This window comes from Rattus norvegicus, chromosome X, assembly GCF_036323735.1.
Source record: "Rattus norvegicus strain BN/NHsdMcwi chromosome X, GRCr8, whole genome shotgun sequence".
In the NCBI taxonomy this organism is placed as follows: domain Eukaryota; kingdom Metazoa; phylum Chordata; class Mammalia; order Rodentia; family Muridae; genus Rattus; species Rattus norvegicus.
The window spans coordinates 68,160,553-68,175,844 of NC_086039.1; the positions used below are offsets into that span (position 1 = coordinate 68,160,553).

Sequence of the window (15,292 nt, forward strand, 5' to 3'; positions counted from 1 at the left end):
CTTCCCTGCCAAGGGTATTCTTGTTCCCCTTTTAGAGAAGGAGTGAAGCATTCACATTTTGATCATCCGTCTTGAGTTTCATTTGTTCTAGGCATCTAGGGTAATTCAAGCATTTGGGCTAATAGCCACTTATCAGTGAGTGCATACCATGTATGTCTTTCTGTGTTTGGGTTAGCTCACTCAGGATGATATTTTCCAGTTCCAACCATTTGCCTACGAATTTCAAAAAGCCGTTGTTTTTGATAGCTGAGTAATATTCCATTGTGTAGATGTACCACATTTTCTGTATCCATTCCTCTGTTGAAGGGCATCTGGGTTCTTTCCAGCTTCTGGCTATTATAAATAAGGCTGCGATGAACATAGTGGAGCACGTGTCTTTTATATGTCGGGGCATCTTTTGGGTATACGCCCAAGAGAGGTATAGCTGTATCCTCAGGCAGTTCAATGTCCAATTTTCTGAGGAACCTCCAGACTGATTTCCAGAATGGTTGTACCAGTCTGCAATCCCACCAACAATGGAGGAGTGTTCCTCTTTCTCCGCATCCTCGCCAGCATCTGCTGTCACCTGAGTTTTTTTTTTTTTCATTTATTACATATATTCGCACTCACATTCATTTCCAGCAAATGACATCACTTTCTTTTTTTTTTTTTTATTAACTTGAGTATTTCTTATATACATTTCGAGTGTTATTCCCTTTCCCGGTTTCCGGGCAAACATCCCCCTCCCCCCTCCCCTTCCTTATGGGTGTTCCCCTCCCAACCCTCCCCCCATTGCCGCCCTCCCCCCATAGACTAGTTCACTGTGGGTTCAGTCTTAGCAGGACCCAGGGCTTCCCCTTCCACTGGTGCTCTTACTAGGATATCCATTGCTACCTATGGGGTCAGAGTCCAGGGTCAGTCCATGCATAGTCTTTAGGTAGTGGCTTAGTCCCTGGAAGCTCTGGTTGCTTGGCATTGTTGTACTTTTGGGGTCTCGAGCCCCTTCAAGCTCTTCGAGTTCTTTCTCTGATTCCTTCAATAGGGGACCTATTCTCAGTTCAGTGGTTTGCTGCTGGCATTCGCCTCTGTATTTGCTGTATTCTGGCTGTGTCTCTCAGGAGCGATCTACATCCTTCCTTTTTAATAGTGTAAAGCAGTCTTGTTTTAGTGTCTCCGTTGTATTCTATTCAGCTCATTCCCTATTACCAGAGCTCTGATTTGAACAATAGCCTGCACATAGTTACCTTGCAAACAAGACCACTCTACCTTCTTCTCCACCTTTGGCCGTACTGGGCCTTCCTTCTCTTTTACTTTGGTTTCTTGACATAAAATGGTCATTTGGTCTCTAGACAGGATACCCCACCATGGTAGCAGCACGAGTAGATGGACGAGAAAATAAGGCGTGCACTGAAGAAGCAGCCTCCCTGGCTGTCTGTGCACAGTTTTCCAGTCAGTCCCATTCTACCTCCTTTAATCGTTAACGTTCTGTAAATCCCTCACTCTAAGAAGGAACAGTAACTGCTGTTAACCCACCAAGGCAGGCTTTGGTCACGTCAGCGAAGCCCACTTGGGCTTCGAGCCCTCATGTGTGTGGAGAGGAAAATGAGAACTGAGATCTTGTGGGAATGGTGACTACCTCTCCACATCAGGCCCTCTTGTTCCTTCATAGTGACAACACCCTTCCCGGGAGATGGTTGTCATGCTCCCAATATAACAAGGAAACCGTAGGGTTTCTCCTAAGGTCATCACACAATTCGTAGTAGCAGGGAATAGATTTGAACACGCGTAAGGATGGTGCCAAATCAAGGCTGCCACTGTTCTAGAGGCAAGGAACCAGGAGCATCTCAGACAGAAAAGGGAGGAAGGAACTGACATTTAAAGAGTGATCAAGGGGCTGGGGATTTAGCTCAGTGGTAGAGCGCTTACCTAGGAAGCGCAAGGCCCTGGGTTCGGTCCCCAGCTCCGAAAAAAAGAACCAAAAAAAAAAAAAAAGAGTGATCAACAGGGTTCGATAGATAGCTCAGCCATTCAAGGCTAGGCTCACAGAAATATAAGAGTGTTCAGTGGAACCCAAGCATTAGCTCCTAACAGCACAAGTGTGAAGCCACAGCTAGGCTTAGAGAAGGGATGGGGCTGTGATAAAGGCATAGGTGCTAGAAGATAGACTCAAGGTTTATGTCTGCCTGGCTCCAAGGCATCCGCTTCTTCACTAATGGCTAATAAAATTTGTTGGGAAGTTAAATTATGCTAGCCACAATTCTAAATCCTATACCTCCTTCAGTTTAACTCCCCAATGAAATAGTGCCCTTATTATCTCCTGTTGTATTGATAGGAAAACTAAGGCATTAGGAGGCTTAGGCCACCCAGTTAGAGAGTAATAGAACTGGCTTGGAATCTGGGCAGGCTACTTCAGAAGCTCATGGGACTTGACCACTTCAAGGCTACAGTCCTGTGGAAGGTCAGGGTTGAAACGGAAGTCTGTGGCTTTCTAAGGTCAGCGGGGAATGCTGGGCACTATTGCTTACTGAAAGCCACAGAGGATATACTTCCTCCCAGAGGCTGAATCTAAAGACAGAGATAAACTCAGAAAGCAGGGGATTATGAAGTCAGTGAAAACAGCCCCACTCTATCCCATAGCAGTTGTTGCATAGTTGTCCATGCTCAGGGATCTAGCTGAAGGGACAGAGGCTACACGTTCAAAGGAATGCTTTGTCTGCCACGGCTCGCCGTGCCATGTAGCAGAGCTTCTTGTTTAGCCCTGCACTCAACTGGAGGCAGTTGACGAGGAGCTGCCTGCCTTAGCTTTTGCTATCTTTTTGACCAGGCTCCATGTAAGGTAACTCTCAAACCAGAGCTAGGAAAGAGGTGGGAGAAAAGCTCTATAAACCTCCTTGGGATGTAAATGGGGAAACCTGAGGGTCATAGGGCAAGTTGTAAACAGATGTAGGAGCAGACTCTCTGAATTAATTTCAAGATGAAAACCACTGATGAGGAAAGTCTTTAAAGGCAGACAAAGGCTTGCTCAAAGCAAGCTTGGGACCTTTTAGGGTCTCAGAACTTGGCCCTTTGCCGTACCAATTTGGCCTCTGAAAGGGAAGTGAGGCCTCAGGGAGTAAGTTATTCTGGGCCTCGTGGTGACATGCATCCCCCCAGAGACCCAAGCCTGGCTCTGTGCCATGGGGTCCCCGGGAGCCTCTGGACACCAGCCATGGCACCCTGCCTTCTGAGGTCTAGGGAAGGGTGGGTGCCCTGTGGAAGGCTCACTGTTTTCTAAATGGCTTCCTGCCCAGAAAACCTCCAGAACTGCCCACTGCTCTATTACTGCTAATAGGACTGACTTCATAACATCCACAGGATTCAAGTTTAGATTTTAAGACTTGAAGGGCTCTTGGCATGGTGCAGAAAAAAGGAAGGAAGCCATCAGCTCTTCAGAAGATGTCCATTAAGAAGTATACACCCAACCTATGTGAGCTAGGGGGAGAGCTGATCTGCCCTGAGGCAGGAGGATGGATGAAATGCCCTTTGCTATTTGAGGGGTGTGGTCTGACTTTCTGCAGACTCTCAGGGGCCACTCAGGAATTCTGAGAGATGTACTTGTCCACAATAGGGTTTTTTTTTTCAGACTTGCCTTGTACCTAACTCCATAACGGGATTCAAATTCACAACAGAATGAAACCCCTAACCCTGCTTCTCACTGTACAGGTTGGGAACATCAAGACTCAAGGCTGTGACCCTCTGCAGGGTGCCAGACTAAGGCAAGATTGCTGGCTTTAGAACCAGGCTGGAAAATGAACACCCTGATGCAGAGCTCAGACTTCCAGCCTGAAGAATGTCCAAGGCCACAGTCTTTCTCCTTGCTCCCCCTGGCTTCACACCTTCCTTGTTTTTCCTGTGCAGGATCTACTACTCAGTCTTTTCCCGGCACTCTGTCCTCTTGGTTGTGCCTGAAGCCCCCAGGGACAGCTTCTCTGTTGCTTAGAAGGCCAGGAGGCAATCCGGCTAGTGAACCAATTCACAGGTAGCAGGATGAGCCTGTGAGTCAAGTAGACAGTCTGGACAACCAGGCTGGGGAAACTGTAATATTCAGGGAATTTCAATCAGTGTCGCTGTTTGTCCCAGCCAACTGGCTAACGGTGCGGAGTTTGAATCAGTGACCCGCCTCCTGGTCCCTCCTCCTCAGCCAGCCTCTCTCCCTCCCTCCTTCCTTCTTTCCAGTCTTTTCCTCCCTTCACTCTCCAGGAGGGGCCTGCCCTTGAGCTGAGCTGCTGTCCGCCTCTCCCCTCCCAGTGCCGCTGATGGAGCACAGGGATAGGACTGGCTCTCACAGAGCCCTGGGTCTCTTCTTGCTTTTCCCCTAGATAGAGGGGGTCACGCCCAGCAGAGCCCTGCGGAGTCCCTCCAGCGTCTCACTATGCCTCTGCTGGATGTGTTCTGGGCTTGCTTCAGGAAAGTGAAGGTAAGTGTCTGCCCAGCTGCAGCCCAGCTAAGGCCCCTGACATGGGGGAAGCAGGCAGCTGAACCCGTTGCATGATGACTGGGAAGGCCTGGCCAGCTTCTGAAACTGGGCTTACCTTTTGGAGCCAGATAAGTCTAGATTCAACCCCTACCCTTTGTCACTTGACTGAGTCTCCAAACTTTTACAAGTAAGCTAGTTGGCTTCTTTTTCCCTATAAAATTTGTCTCTGGCTTCCCAAGCCTGTCACAAATATAAAATACTTGACTTTTTTGAGCTTCAGTTTTCCAGCTTTAGAATGAAGAGAGTTAAACTAACCTCAGAGGGTGAGGAGGCTGCTGTTACTGTTTGCATAGTAAAATATTTGCAAACACAAAGAGCTAAGGTGCGAGGTTTCTAGCATGATGCCTGGCTTGTGATATCCACACAAGTAATGGTGTATATTGTTACTATTGTTAATTTTGAAATCATCAGCATGTAGCAAGCATCTACTGTGCACTAGGTAGGTACCAGGGAGCTACATAAGACAGAAAAGGTGTGGCTCGTATCCTTCAAGAGAAAATGAGAACCATGACAGATGTTGGTCAAACCTTCATTACATGCCAAGCATTGTATAATACATAGCCAGCCAGCCAGGCACTAAATACTCAGTGAAGGCCTATCCTGGTCATGGGAAATGCGGGAATATGGGAGAATCTATGGGAATGTGGAGTGTAATTTCTGTTCTCAAGAACCAAGACACTAACATGTATTTAGTATCTGCATGTGCTAGACCTGTGTGACCCTTACCACTCTCCAGTAATTTCTTTCTTTGATAGTTGTGGAAGAGACACTATAAATGGCTAAATGATACAACATCACTCAGCTATGACTGGCACTGTTGGAGTCTGGACACTAACGTTTATGGCTTTTCTTGATATGATACAGTTCCTCAAAGTACAGTCTTCGGAGAAGAATTTGGGCTAACTAGGCCCTCTATAAGATAGGACAGAAGACTTGCTGGGGCTCTTAGGAAGGGACGCCCCATTCCATCCAGGGGGTATGTGGAAAGATTTCACAAGAAGTCACATTTGGGTTGTGCTTGAGGGTGAAAGGAAGAGAAAAGTTTGTCAGGCCACAAAGAGGGGCAGGAGATTCCAGGCCTGCCTGACAGAGGGAACTACATGAGCAAGAACTGGCAGAGGGTGCTGGGTCTGGAAGGTGGTGCATGGTCAGTGGGCTGAGGGTAGGGCACATTTCATGGTCAAGTGTTGAAGAGAGGCACAGAGAGTAGGAAATTGGGTTACTTCTCAAAGGGTTTGAAATTGATCTGGGGGCTAATGGTCTTCTTTTACTGGGGAAGTTTTAGTGAAAAGGTTTGCTTATCTATGGTAGAATTGAAGAAAATCAAAGACAATGTGCAGTGTTTTTGTAAATACAAATTCATTCAACTCAATGAACTAGTCTTTATTTCCTATGGGTGTAGGGTTCAGATGATACTTCTTTTACAAAAGAAGACTGAGAAAAGTTTCACTGTCTGTTTTCATCAAATTTAAAAAATATTTAAAAAAAATCAGTATCCTTACCCGTGAAATCTTGACGTCTAAGTTGGGCATATAATTAAATGGGTGGCTTCGGAGCCAGAGCAGGGGAAGGTGATGTGGAAGGGGCCAAGTGGAGGGAGGGGCCAGGAAGGCGAGAGTGGCAACGGCCACTGCACTGAGTATGGACAGGGAGGAGGTAGTGAAGAGTTGGGTAGAATGATGACAATAAAGGAAGGGAATTGAAAGTGACTTGATGCCTGAGATGTTTCCCATCTACTGTCCCATCAATGGACTATGCTAGGTGCTTGACATTACAGTACATCCCTTTGTACTCATTAGCCCAAGGTGCTCAGCAACCTCTCCCCATTCATGACAGTTTCTTAGGAGCTACTGAACTAGAGAAGTTAAAAGAGAAGGTCAGAGATCTCTATCCCATGTCCAAGAAACATATAAGGTTCCATGCATTGCATGAACACAAAACATATATGTGCATTGGTGCACATTCAGCCATACACACATAGGCATATCATTCCAGTATGAATACATACAAAAACACATGAATGTAGACTCATAAACAGATTACACACATACACAACACACAGAAGAATGTAGATCAGCAGATCTCAACCTGTGGGTCACAACTCCTTTGGGGGTCATCTGATGACCCTTTCACAGGGGTTGCCTAAGACCATCAAAAAACATAGATATTCACATTACAGTTGACAACAGTAGCAAAATTAGAGTTAGGAAATAACTAAAATAATTTTATGGTTGGGGGTCAACACAACATGAGGAACTGTATTAAAGGGTTGCAGCATTAGGAAGGTTGAGAACCAGTGATGTAGGTAAACACACATACACACACACACACACACACACACACACACACACACACACACACACACACACATATATATATATATATATATATATATATATATATATATATAACATACCCTTCCAGGCACACATGTATAAAGATATATAGATCCAGGCATATCCACAAAGTTATGTAGAGTATAAGGTCACATGTGCGTGCGTGCGCGCGCACACACACACACACACACACACACACACACACACACACAGAGGGAGGGGGTGGGAGGTAGCAAGAAATGCAGGAGTCCTGCTGGATGCTCTGGACCTGTCAGTCTTCTCAAAGGAGGGTGCGGTTCTGAGTTACCCTCTCTTTCTGAGCCAGGCCTCCCCATGAACAGTTATAACCGTGGAAAAACTGCTTAAAGGTAGTGACTAGTTGTGCAGAGCCTGCTGTAGCTAACAAAAAGTGTCAGATCATATAGTTCTGCCTTCTTGGAGCCCTGATAGGGAAACCAAGCCCCAATAATTTTGTACCCCAGGAGCGGAAGAATGGAGGAGGAAACCAGACAAACTGGGCTTAAGTTCCACCACAAACCTTTGTGCACGTGATTTATCTATTCACCTTTGTAAGCCACAGCCCTCAGGCATGTAGAAGTACATACATTACCTGTGTTGGCAGCTCAAAGAAATTATGAGGATCCCACGAACTTATCCTGCTACAAGCAGATTTCCAAGCATCACACTGGGTGTGACCAAAGCAAAGGGCGGGGTTTATTCTGTGTTGGGAGAATGAGGATTAGGGTTAGGATTAGATTTTGTCTAATCCTTTGTCATCATTATCTCTTGGCTCTCCACTTTGACCCTGCCTTGGTCTAGGGACAGAAGTGACTCAGAAACTGAGGTTGACAACCCAGAAGCAGAGGATACTATAAAGTTACAGGAGGCCAGTCCAGGCCTTAGAATTGTGTTTAGTTTCTCTATTTTAGGGATATCTGAAGGAAAGGCATTGGGGTGTGAAATGAGCCCAATTTAGTTCCTACTGTGTCTTCCCTGGAGTCAGCAGGGCTGGGAAGGTAGCCATAGCCACCTCTCTGTACAATCAAGCATGCGTAAGAGCCGCCCTCCATATGGTTGGTTTAGATATTTCTTTGATTCTTTGATGTTACCTTTTTCTCTCTCCCAGAACCTAGCTTGGAACTGTGTTCATTATAAGCGTAGCTATGACCCCCTTCCTATTTCCGTTGAGTATACCAGTTCCTAGAGGATAGCCTCTGGGAGGTAGAGTTCCATCTCTGTTGTCACTTCTGGGTGACTCTTGAAAGGGTTACATTTCCCCATTGTCCCTCCTTTCCTTCCTCTTAAATCTTAAGATATAATCGCCTAGTTATCAGATTTAGAAAGGCTCTTAGAAGTCATCTACTCCCCCTTCCAAACTACTCAGGAGGAAAATGGGGCCCAGAGAGCAGGGAGGCGCCCCATATCATATGAGGAGTCAGGACACAGACTGATCAAGTGTAGTCTCGCTTACATACTGTATTCTCCCTACCGATTATGTTACAAAATTCAAGTGCAGATTAAATATGGTAAAATCTAGCAGTGATGCTGGTGGGGGTATTGACAATGCCCATTGCACCCACACATACCTAGTGCACATCCATGATGATAGCCCTCCCTTACCCACCAGGAGTCTGTAGTAGTTGAAGAAATTGTGGGTAGAGAAATCTGTGGTACACCAGGAAGGCTCGGAGAAGTTAAGCAGCCAGGGATAGCTCAGCATGGGTCAGCGTGCCTTGCGCCAGTCACTATATTCATGTACTGAAGTCAGGCACTGTATTCCTACACTGAGCACATGTGAGCATGTGTGTGTAGGGCTCTCCCCAATTCACCCATGTGCTTAGTCTCAAGCTCCCTTTCTTGGAAATGCTCTCTTCCAAGTACACATAGGACTTCTATCTGGCTGCTCTTTTTGTTTTCTCTTTCTGTTTGTTCTTTTAAGACTAGGTTTCACTATGTAGCCCAGGCTAGCCTTGAATTCAGGACAATTTGCCTGCCTGAGACTTAAAGTCCTGGGATCGGTTTGTGCTCCACAACCAACTCTATGTGGCTCTTCAAACACTTGTTTCTATGACAGTGAGATTTCCCACTCACCACATAGTCTCACATTCATGCACATACATGCATGCACACAAGGTGAGCATGCATTCGCATATGTGCATGCTCATATGACCCATGTTAGACCACACCTGGCTGGTTAACATCTGTGGAATTTCCCAGTGCACTAGAGACTTCTGTACTCATGATTTCTTCAACTACTACAGACTCCTGGTGGGTAAATGACAGTTGTCATCATGTATAAACGTATGTGCACTGTGTATGTATAAATGGAGTGTCCATGGGGGCAGGTCTTCTCTGTCCCTGTGCCCACACATAGCATCTCATTCTGCTGTGAATTGCCCTGGCAGAATATGCAGTGACAGGGTGACAGTGCCTCAGGATTTCTACTCCAAGCCTCCAGGAAGCCCTTGCTTTTTCCATTCCTTTGCCCTTATCTATACAAACAAGATGGCTATCACATGCACTGTGTATTGGTTGTGAGAGGGGCAAGGAGAATGTGAAGAATTCGAGTATACACAAATGTATACAAACTCCCACAGCTAGGAAAGGACTTTAGACTTCTGGATCCTATCTCTACATTCCACAGGCTAATTAACCAGTTTCTGGTAAGTGTGCGTATGTATACATTAGAGCTGTGTATATGCAGAGGTGACTACCTCTCAATTATTGGATTCAAAGAAGTTATGACATAGACATTCAGGTCATAAGAAAACTGCTTTAAAAGAGCAGAGCCAAGCCATCCATCTTACAGACGGAGGATTCAGCTCCTGGGCTCTGTGTGCAGAATTCTTCAGCCAAGTCAACTACTCTATCAGCTGACTAGTGAGTGTTGGCTCTCAACTCTTGTATGAACAATCCACACTGTGCGGTTGTCTCCACATGGTTTATTTTAATTCAACTAGATGCTGACATAAGCCAATGATTTGTGAGTCAAGGGACCATGGACTGAAGCAAGAAAATAGGTGGAGGAAACTTACTGGTCTAGATAGAGTTTAAGAGGAGTGGTTTAGTTCTCAGGTACTCTGTGAAACTTTCTGGGAAAAAGTTTTTAGCATAGAATTGGAGGCAACTGGGTAGGGAAAAAAAGCATTGGACAAATGCTGTATTTAGGCCAAGGGCTCTTCTTGAGCCAGACACTTTCTCCATGGGATTGCCAAGGAACCCATAAATAAGGGCCTGGCACAAGGATCTGAATCTCAAGTTGTGGTCTATTGATAAAAAGGACAAGAAAATCTCCAGGGAAACAGAAGAAGGAGGTAGAGATTCAGGGGTTTTTCCCCTGGGTCTAGGGGTTGGGAGTGAATGGTGATGGGAGGGGAAGCAGAGCCATTGATAAAATTGTGTTGGTGGTGGGTATGGGCTCCAGGACCTTTTACAGACTAGACGCGTGTTCTGTCACTGAGCTGTACCCTCAGCCTGAGGCCTGGAAACTTCCATGTGGAAGTTCTACTTTGATGTTCCTGATGTAGTCAAATAGACAAGGTGTTTAGAGTGAGAAGACATGTCCTTAATGCTTTCGCCTCTTTGACTCAGTACGCGGCCTTCAGCTTCATTGGTGCTGAAATGTGCGAAGTTTGGATGGCTGTGGGAAGGAGTGTGCACCCGACGCTAGGTCTGTCTTGGGGAGAAATGGAGGCGGCTATAGACTAAAACCTAAAGAAGGTTCCAACCACTGCTCATTAGTATTTATAAAGAACACAGCATGGTGTACACAATATTCCAAGTCCTTCCTGTATATTAGCCCAATGTATCGTAACAATTACTCTGTCTACTATGGTTATAAGTAATCTAGACCTGTTTTCTCTGCCTACGAAATTTGAAAGTTAGATTGATTGTTGAGTCCTTCCTGCTCTGATACATGCCCACCACCACCACCACCAACACCAACACCACCACCACCATGAAATGAAATATAAAATACTGCTCCCAAAATGTCAGTGACTTCCACTCAAGTTCCCTAGGGAGAAAGAAAGGGAGCTTGGGCTCAGGGAAAAGCGCCTACATTGGTGACCGTTTCTCCCAGCAGGCTCCAGGGCCTGAGAACGGCTGGAGACCCAGGAAGCTAAGAGTTTGGCTTATGTTTTCAAATCAGTGGTAAAAATAACAACGATCAGCCGCCCAGATGGCCTGTACTGGGGTTTGGAAGCAGAGATTTCCCAGGGGGGTAGGGAAGGGGTATTCTTCAACCCCTTCTCAGTCCAACCATTTGGTGGCCACCTGTGCTCCTGGTGCCAGGAAGCATATAGGCCAGGCCAGTGGGGAGTTCTGAGGCTGGGGCTGCCAAGGGAAAGAAAGAAGGAAGTCATGCATTTGGAGAATGGAGTTGAGGCCCTGGAAATGGTCACAGGCAAAACCTTCCTTGGCCTTTCCCCTGCTTGAGTTGGATCACCCAGAGAGCTGGAGGGGAAAAGCAGCTGTGGTAGAGCAATGAGGTAACTGGAAGCTATACACCCTAGTTCCACCTCTGCCTCTTCTTCTGGGCCTCAATTTCCTCACTTACATTGCAGGGAAGAATACACACTTTACTTTCTAATTGCAGGAATGGTTTATGTGAAAAAGCCTGCCATATAGTAGGTGCTCAGTAAATATGGATTGATATGAAGATACAAGTACTCGGCATGTACTTGAGTCCATGACTTGGGTCCTCATTTGTCTCTCTTGTAAAAATAAGGGAAACATACACCTGCCATTTCTTTCTGCCTCTGCCTTTGAAAAGCCTATTGCTGAAGGCATCTGGTGGAAGCGAAAGAATGATAGCAAACACCGATGCTATCACCTTGTATTTCAGGAAGTGAGTTGTTTAAACAATCTCCTAGTCTTCTTATCCCCAGCTCTCTCCGCCCGTCTCTGCTCACACTAGTTTGGAGCCTGGAGATAAGGCTCACTCTAAAGCTGCTCTGCTCTTCCTAAAAAGATTCCCAAGCTTTTGGCAGGAAGGAGCATCTGTGTTGACTGGTGGGAAAGTCAAATCTTTGGGACAGGACATTCCTGAGATTATCTAGGGAACCCCTGGGGCTTGTAGCTTCTCTCTTACTCTCTTCCAGGCTTGGCTGTTAGCCTGCTAAGGCGATACAGTAGAAGGAGTGGGGAGAAGACTTGAGGGGCCTTAGGATGTAACTCGGCTGAGAAAGTGCTTATCTAGCATGCACAACGCTCTGTATTCCATCTAGAGTGTGGTATCAAACCAGCTATGGTGACACACACCTGTAATTTCCAGTACCCAGGGGGGTCTGGAGTCCAATGTCATCCTTAGCTACGTAGTGACTTCTAAGGTAGACTGGGCTATGAGAGACCCTGTCTCAAAAAAGGGGAAGGGTTGTTACAGAAGGAGTTCTACAAAAGTAATCTAGAAGTATTTCTTCCATTGCTTTCAATCAACTAGGGTTGTTCTTTCCCCTTCTATCATATGCAAGGATAAGAATTGCTAGGGACCTATCATAGGGGCAAGTAAAGTCTAGACTGCCCGTATCCTTCTTAAAACCAGCTCTCCACTGCCCTTTTAGGACAGAGAGTTCTATCTTCCACCATCAGCAGACATATACTGAACACCAGTGCATGTTCCCAGGACACTGGCATAGGATTTAAAAGTGGAACCATGATAGAAGCGTTCCAATGTAGGACTTAGTGACAAGCTCAGTCTAGCCCCAGACAACATATCATCCTCCATGTATCCAGCTATTGCCACACTAAACTTCAAAGTTCTCTAAGGACCCAGCCTGTGTACCCAGCTGCTCATAGCCACTGAGAGCCTGGCCCAATCCAGCAGCCATTGCAGCCCTAGCAAGTTTGCTGAATAGACTAAACAATATGCATGCGTACGTGTGCGCACGCACACACACACACACACACACACACACACACACACACACACACACACACACACACACGTACTCACGCACACAGGTTGTGAAATTCATATCCCCCCCATCTCACCACAGCCCGCTGAAAGACTTTTGGAGCCTGAACATTCAGCTCTAGAGGGGCCAGAGGAGCTTGCTTTTCACAGTAACCGTAGTCTGTGTTGGCGAATCTGGGTTGGGCCTGGGGGTGGGTGGTGAAGTCCCAGTGTGAAGAAAGCAGGGCCAGACCATGAATAGGGCTCTGTGTGGCCAAACTCAGAGGACTGGGGGAGGCTGGAATGTGAGGAACGTGCTCTCATGACTGTGGCCTGAGGCCTGGGTCTACAGCACAGGGTTGATCAGGGGTGACGGGATGGCGGGGCAACAAAGGTGGAGCATAAAGCCAAGAAAACAGGCAAGGAAAGGAGAAATGGCTTTCCAAGTCTCCCCTCAGATAGCAGGTCAAGGACTGTGGAGAGCCTATAGACTACACAGAGAGGATGTTAGGGGCAGTGGGCTTGGTTCCACCCATCCGAGTGAGAGTTCTGCATCCCACTGTCCCATTGTCTGGATCAAGCCTTTTACTCTGTTTCTGAATTTTATGCCAGCTGCTATCCAGTTGGCAGGCCAGATACCTAGATGTCATCCAGGAATCTTTTTCTTTTTTTTTATTTTTCTCATCCTCTGTCCTTTATCTGTCTTCTAACACATGAATAGCCTATTTGTTTATTAGTCCCCCATTCCTACTCCAAAGGTCTCTGCCCAATCCTGAACCTTACTACTTCTCTGATCTCTGTGTCTGGATTTGCCTAATACCCTGCCTATCCTTCACTCAACATCTAGAGCAGTTCCCAACCTTTTTAATGCTGCAACCCTTTAATACAGTTCCTCATGTTTGATGGCCCCCAACCATAACATTATTTTTGTTGCTATTTCACAAATGTAATTTTGCTACTGTTATGAATCATGGTGTAAGTATCCGATATGCAGGATATCTGATAAGTGACCCCCTCACATGTTTAGAAGCACTGATCTATGGTAACATTCTAAAACATGGATCTACGGGCTGGGGTATAATTCACTAGGAAATCACTGGCCGAGCATGCATGAGGCCCAAGGGTCAATGCCCAGCATACAAACCAGCAAATACATGATAATTCAAGACTGTGAAGAGCCCATAGTTGTTCTTGCCTCTAATCTCAGCATTTAGGTCATTGAAGCAAGAGGATTGGCTTAATTTTGAGGCTATCTTGGACCATATGGTGAGTTCCAGAACAGTCTGGGCCATAAGTAACATCCCATCTAAGACTACAGCAACAACCAACAACAAACCAAAACAACCAACCAAACAGCAGCAACTACATCAAAAACCAGACCAAGCCAACCAAGTAACAATGGCAAATTACAGCTTGATTCTAACCGTGTTCCTTCTTTCTTTAGGCCCTTTCAATGGTCTTCCAGGCTGACATAGCCCTTTGTAATCTGGAACCTATCTGCTGCTCTAGTTGTATTGGATACTCTACTCTCCAGCCAGACTACAGGCAGTTTCAGTTTCTCAAAGAACCTGTTTGGACCTCTCCGTGCCCTTTTCTATACTTTACCCTTTGATTGGCCTACTTTCTTGCTTCTTTGTTTGGCTTCAAGACCTGATCCAAGTGCTTTGAGAAGGACCTCATAACACAGTATCCTCCTACTCCCCTGAACCCCAACTCCCAAATGTTTCCATCTGCTCAGTCCAGAAAGATTTCTGCAGTGGGGTTGGTAAGAGTTGAACATATGACAGCTTCCACGTGTAGCTTAAATTCACAGGAAGGGAGGAAACCTATCTGATTTGTCTCCATTCCTGAGTTCCTAGCATAGAGCCTACCCCTGATGGAATATCTAGGAAATGAATGAGGGAATGAATAAATACAATATAAATAAAATCACTACTAACCTTGGTCTTTTTTGTTTGTTTTTTGTTTGTTTGTTTGTTTTAGGGTCTTACTGTATACCCAGGCTGGCCTCAAGCTTGCAATTCTCCTACCCCAGTCTCTAGATTGCTGGGATTCCAGGTGTCTATCACCACTTCCAGCTCAAGAGCAACTGTGTTTTCTTGCTGTTACTCTTAGGACTCTTGGTTCAGAACTCCTAGATCTTGCAGCAATATGTTCAGCCAGCAGGAGACAAGAAGTACCACTGTACTAGCATGTAGGTGGTCATTCTCCATCTTCTTCTACCAGGCTTTCAGCAAGCTACCAGATTAGCATCAGGAGTGAGAGCAAAATTAAAGCCGGAGTAGATGTGGAAATCCAGTAGTGAAAGTAGAAGAATCCTGGAATTTGAAACCAGCCTGGATTACATGAGACTTAAGTCTGGGAGATGGGCGAGTGCGGGGTGGGAGTGGGGCGGGAGGGAGAACACTGTATCTCAAACCCTCCTGTTCAACCTTTTATTTTGGGAAAGGGTCTTACTACATATACATAGCTCAGGCTAGTCTTGAATTCACTCTGTAGCACAGGTGGACACTGAATTTGTGTTTTTGTCTTGGCCTCCTGAATGTCTAGTTTTATGGCCCTATGCCA

General features: G+C 46.0%; 1 protein-coding gene across 2 annotated transcripts in view; it reads left to right on the top strand.

Annotated features, from left to right (window-relative positions):
• Positions 1-15,292, top strand: part of Stard8 (StAR-related lipid transfer domain containing 8) — a 116,972-nt gene that overhangs the window by 41,277 nt on the left and 60,403 nt on the right. Inside the window, exon 1 of one of the 2 annotated variants that reach the window (XM_006257074.5) lies at positions 4,188-4,435. The exons of the other annotated variant lie outside the window; for it this stretch is intronic. Within the exon in view, the coding sequence (XP_006257136.1) occupies positions 4,391-4,435 (45 nt within the window). The 5' untranslated portion in view covers positions 4,188-4,390. Of the gene's footprint in view, positions 1-4,187; positions 4,436-15,292 lie in introns of those variants that run through there. 2 annotated transcript variants of the gene reach the window in all.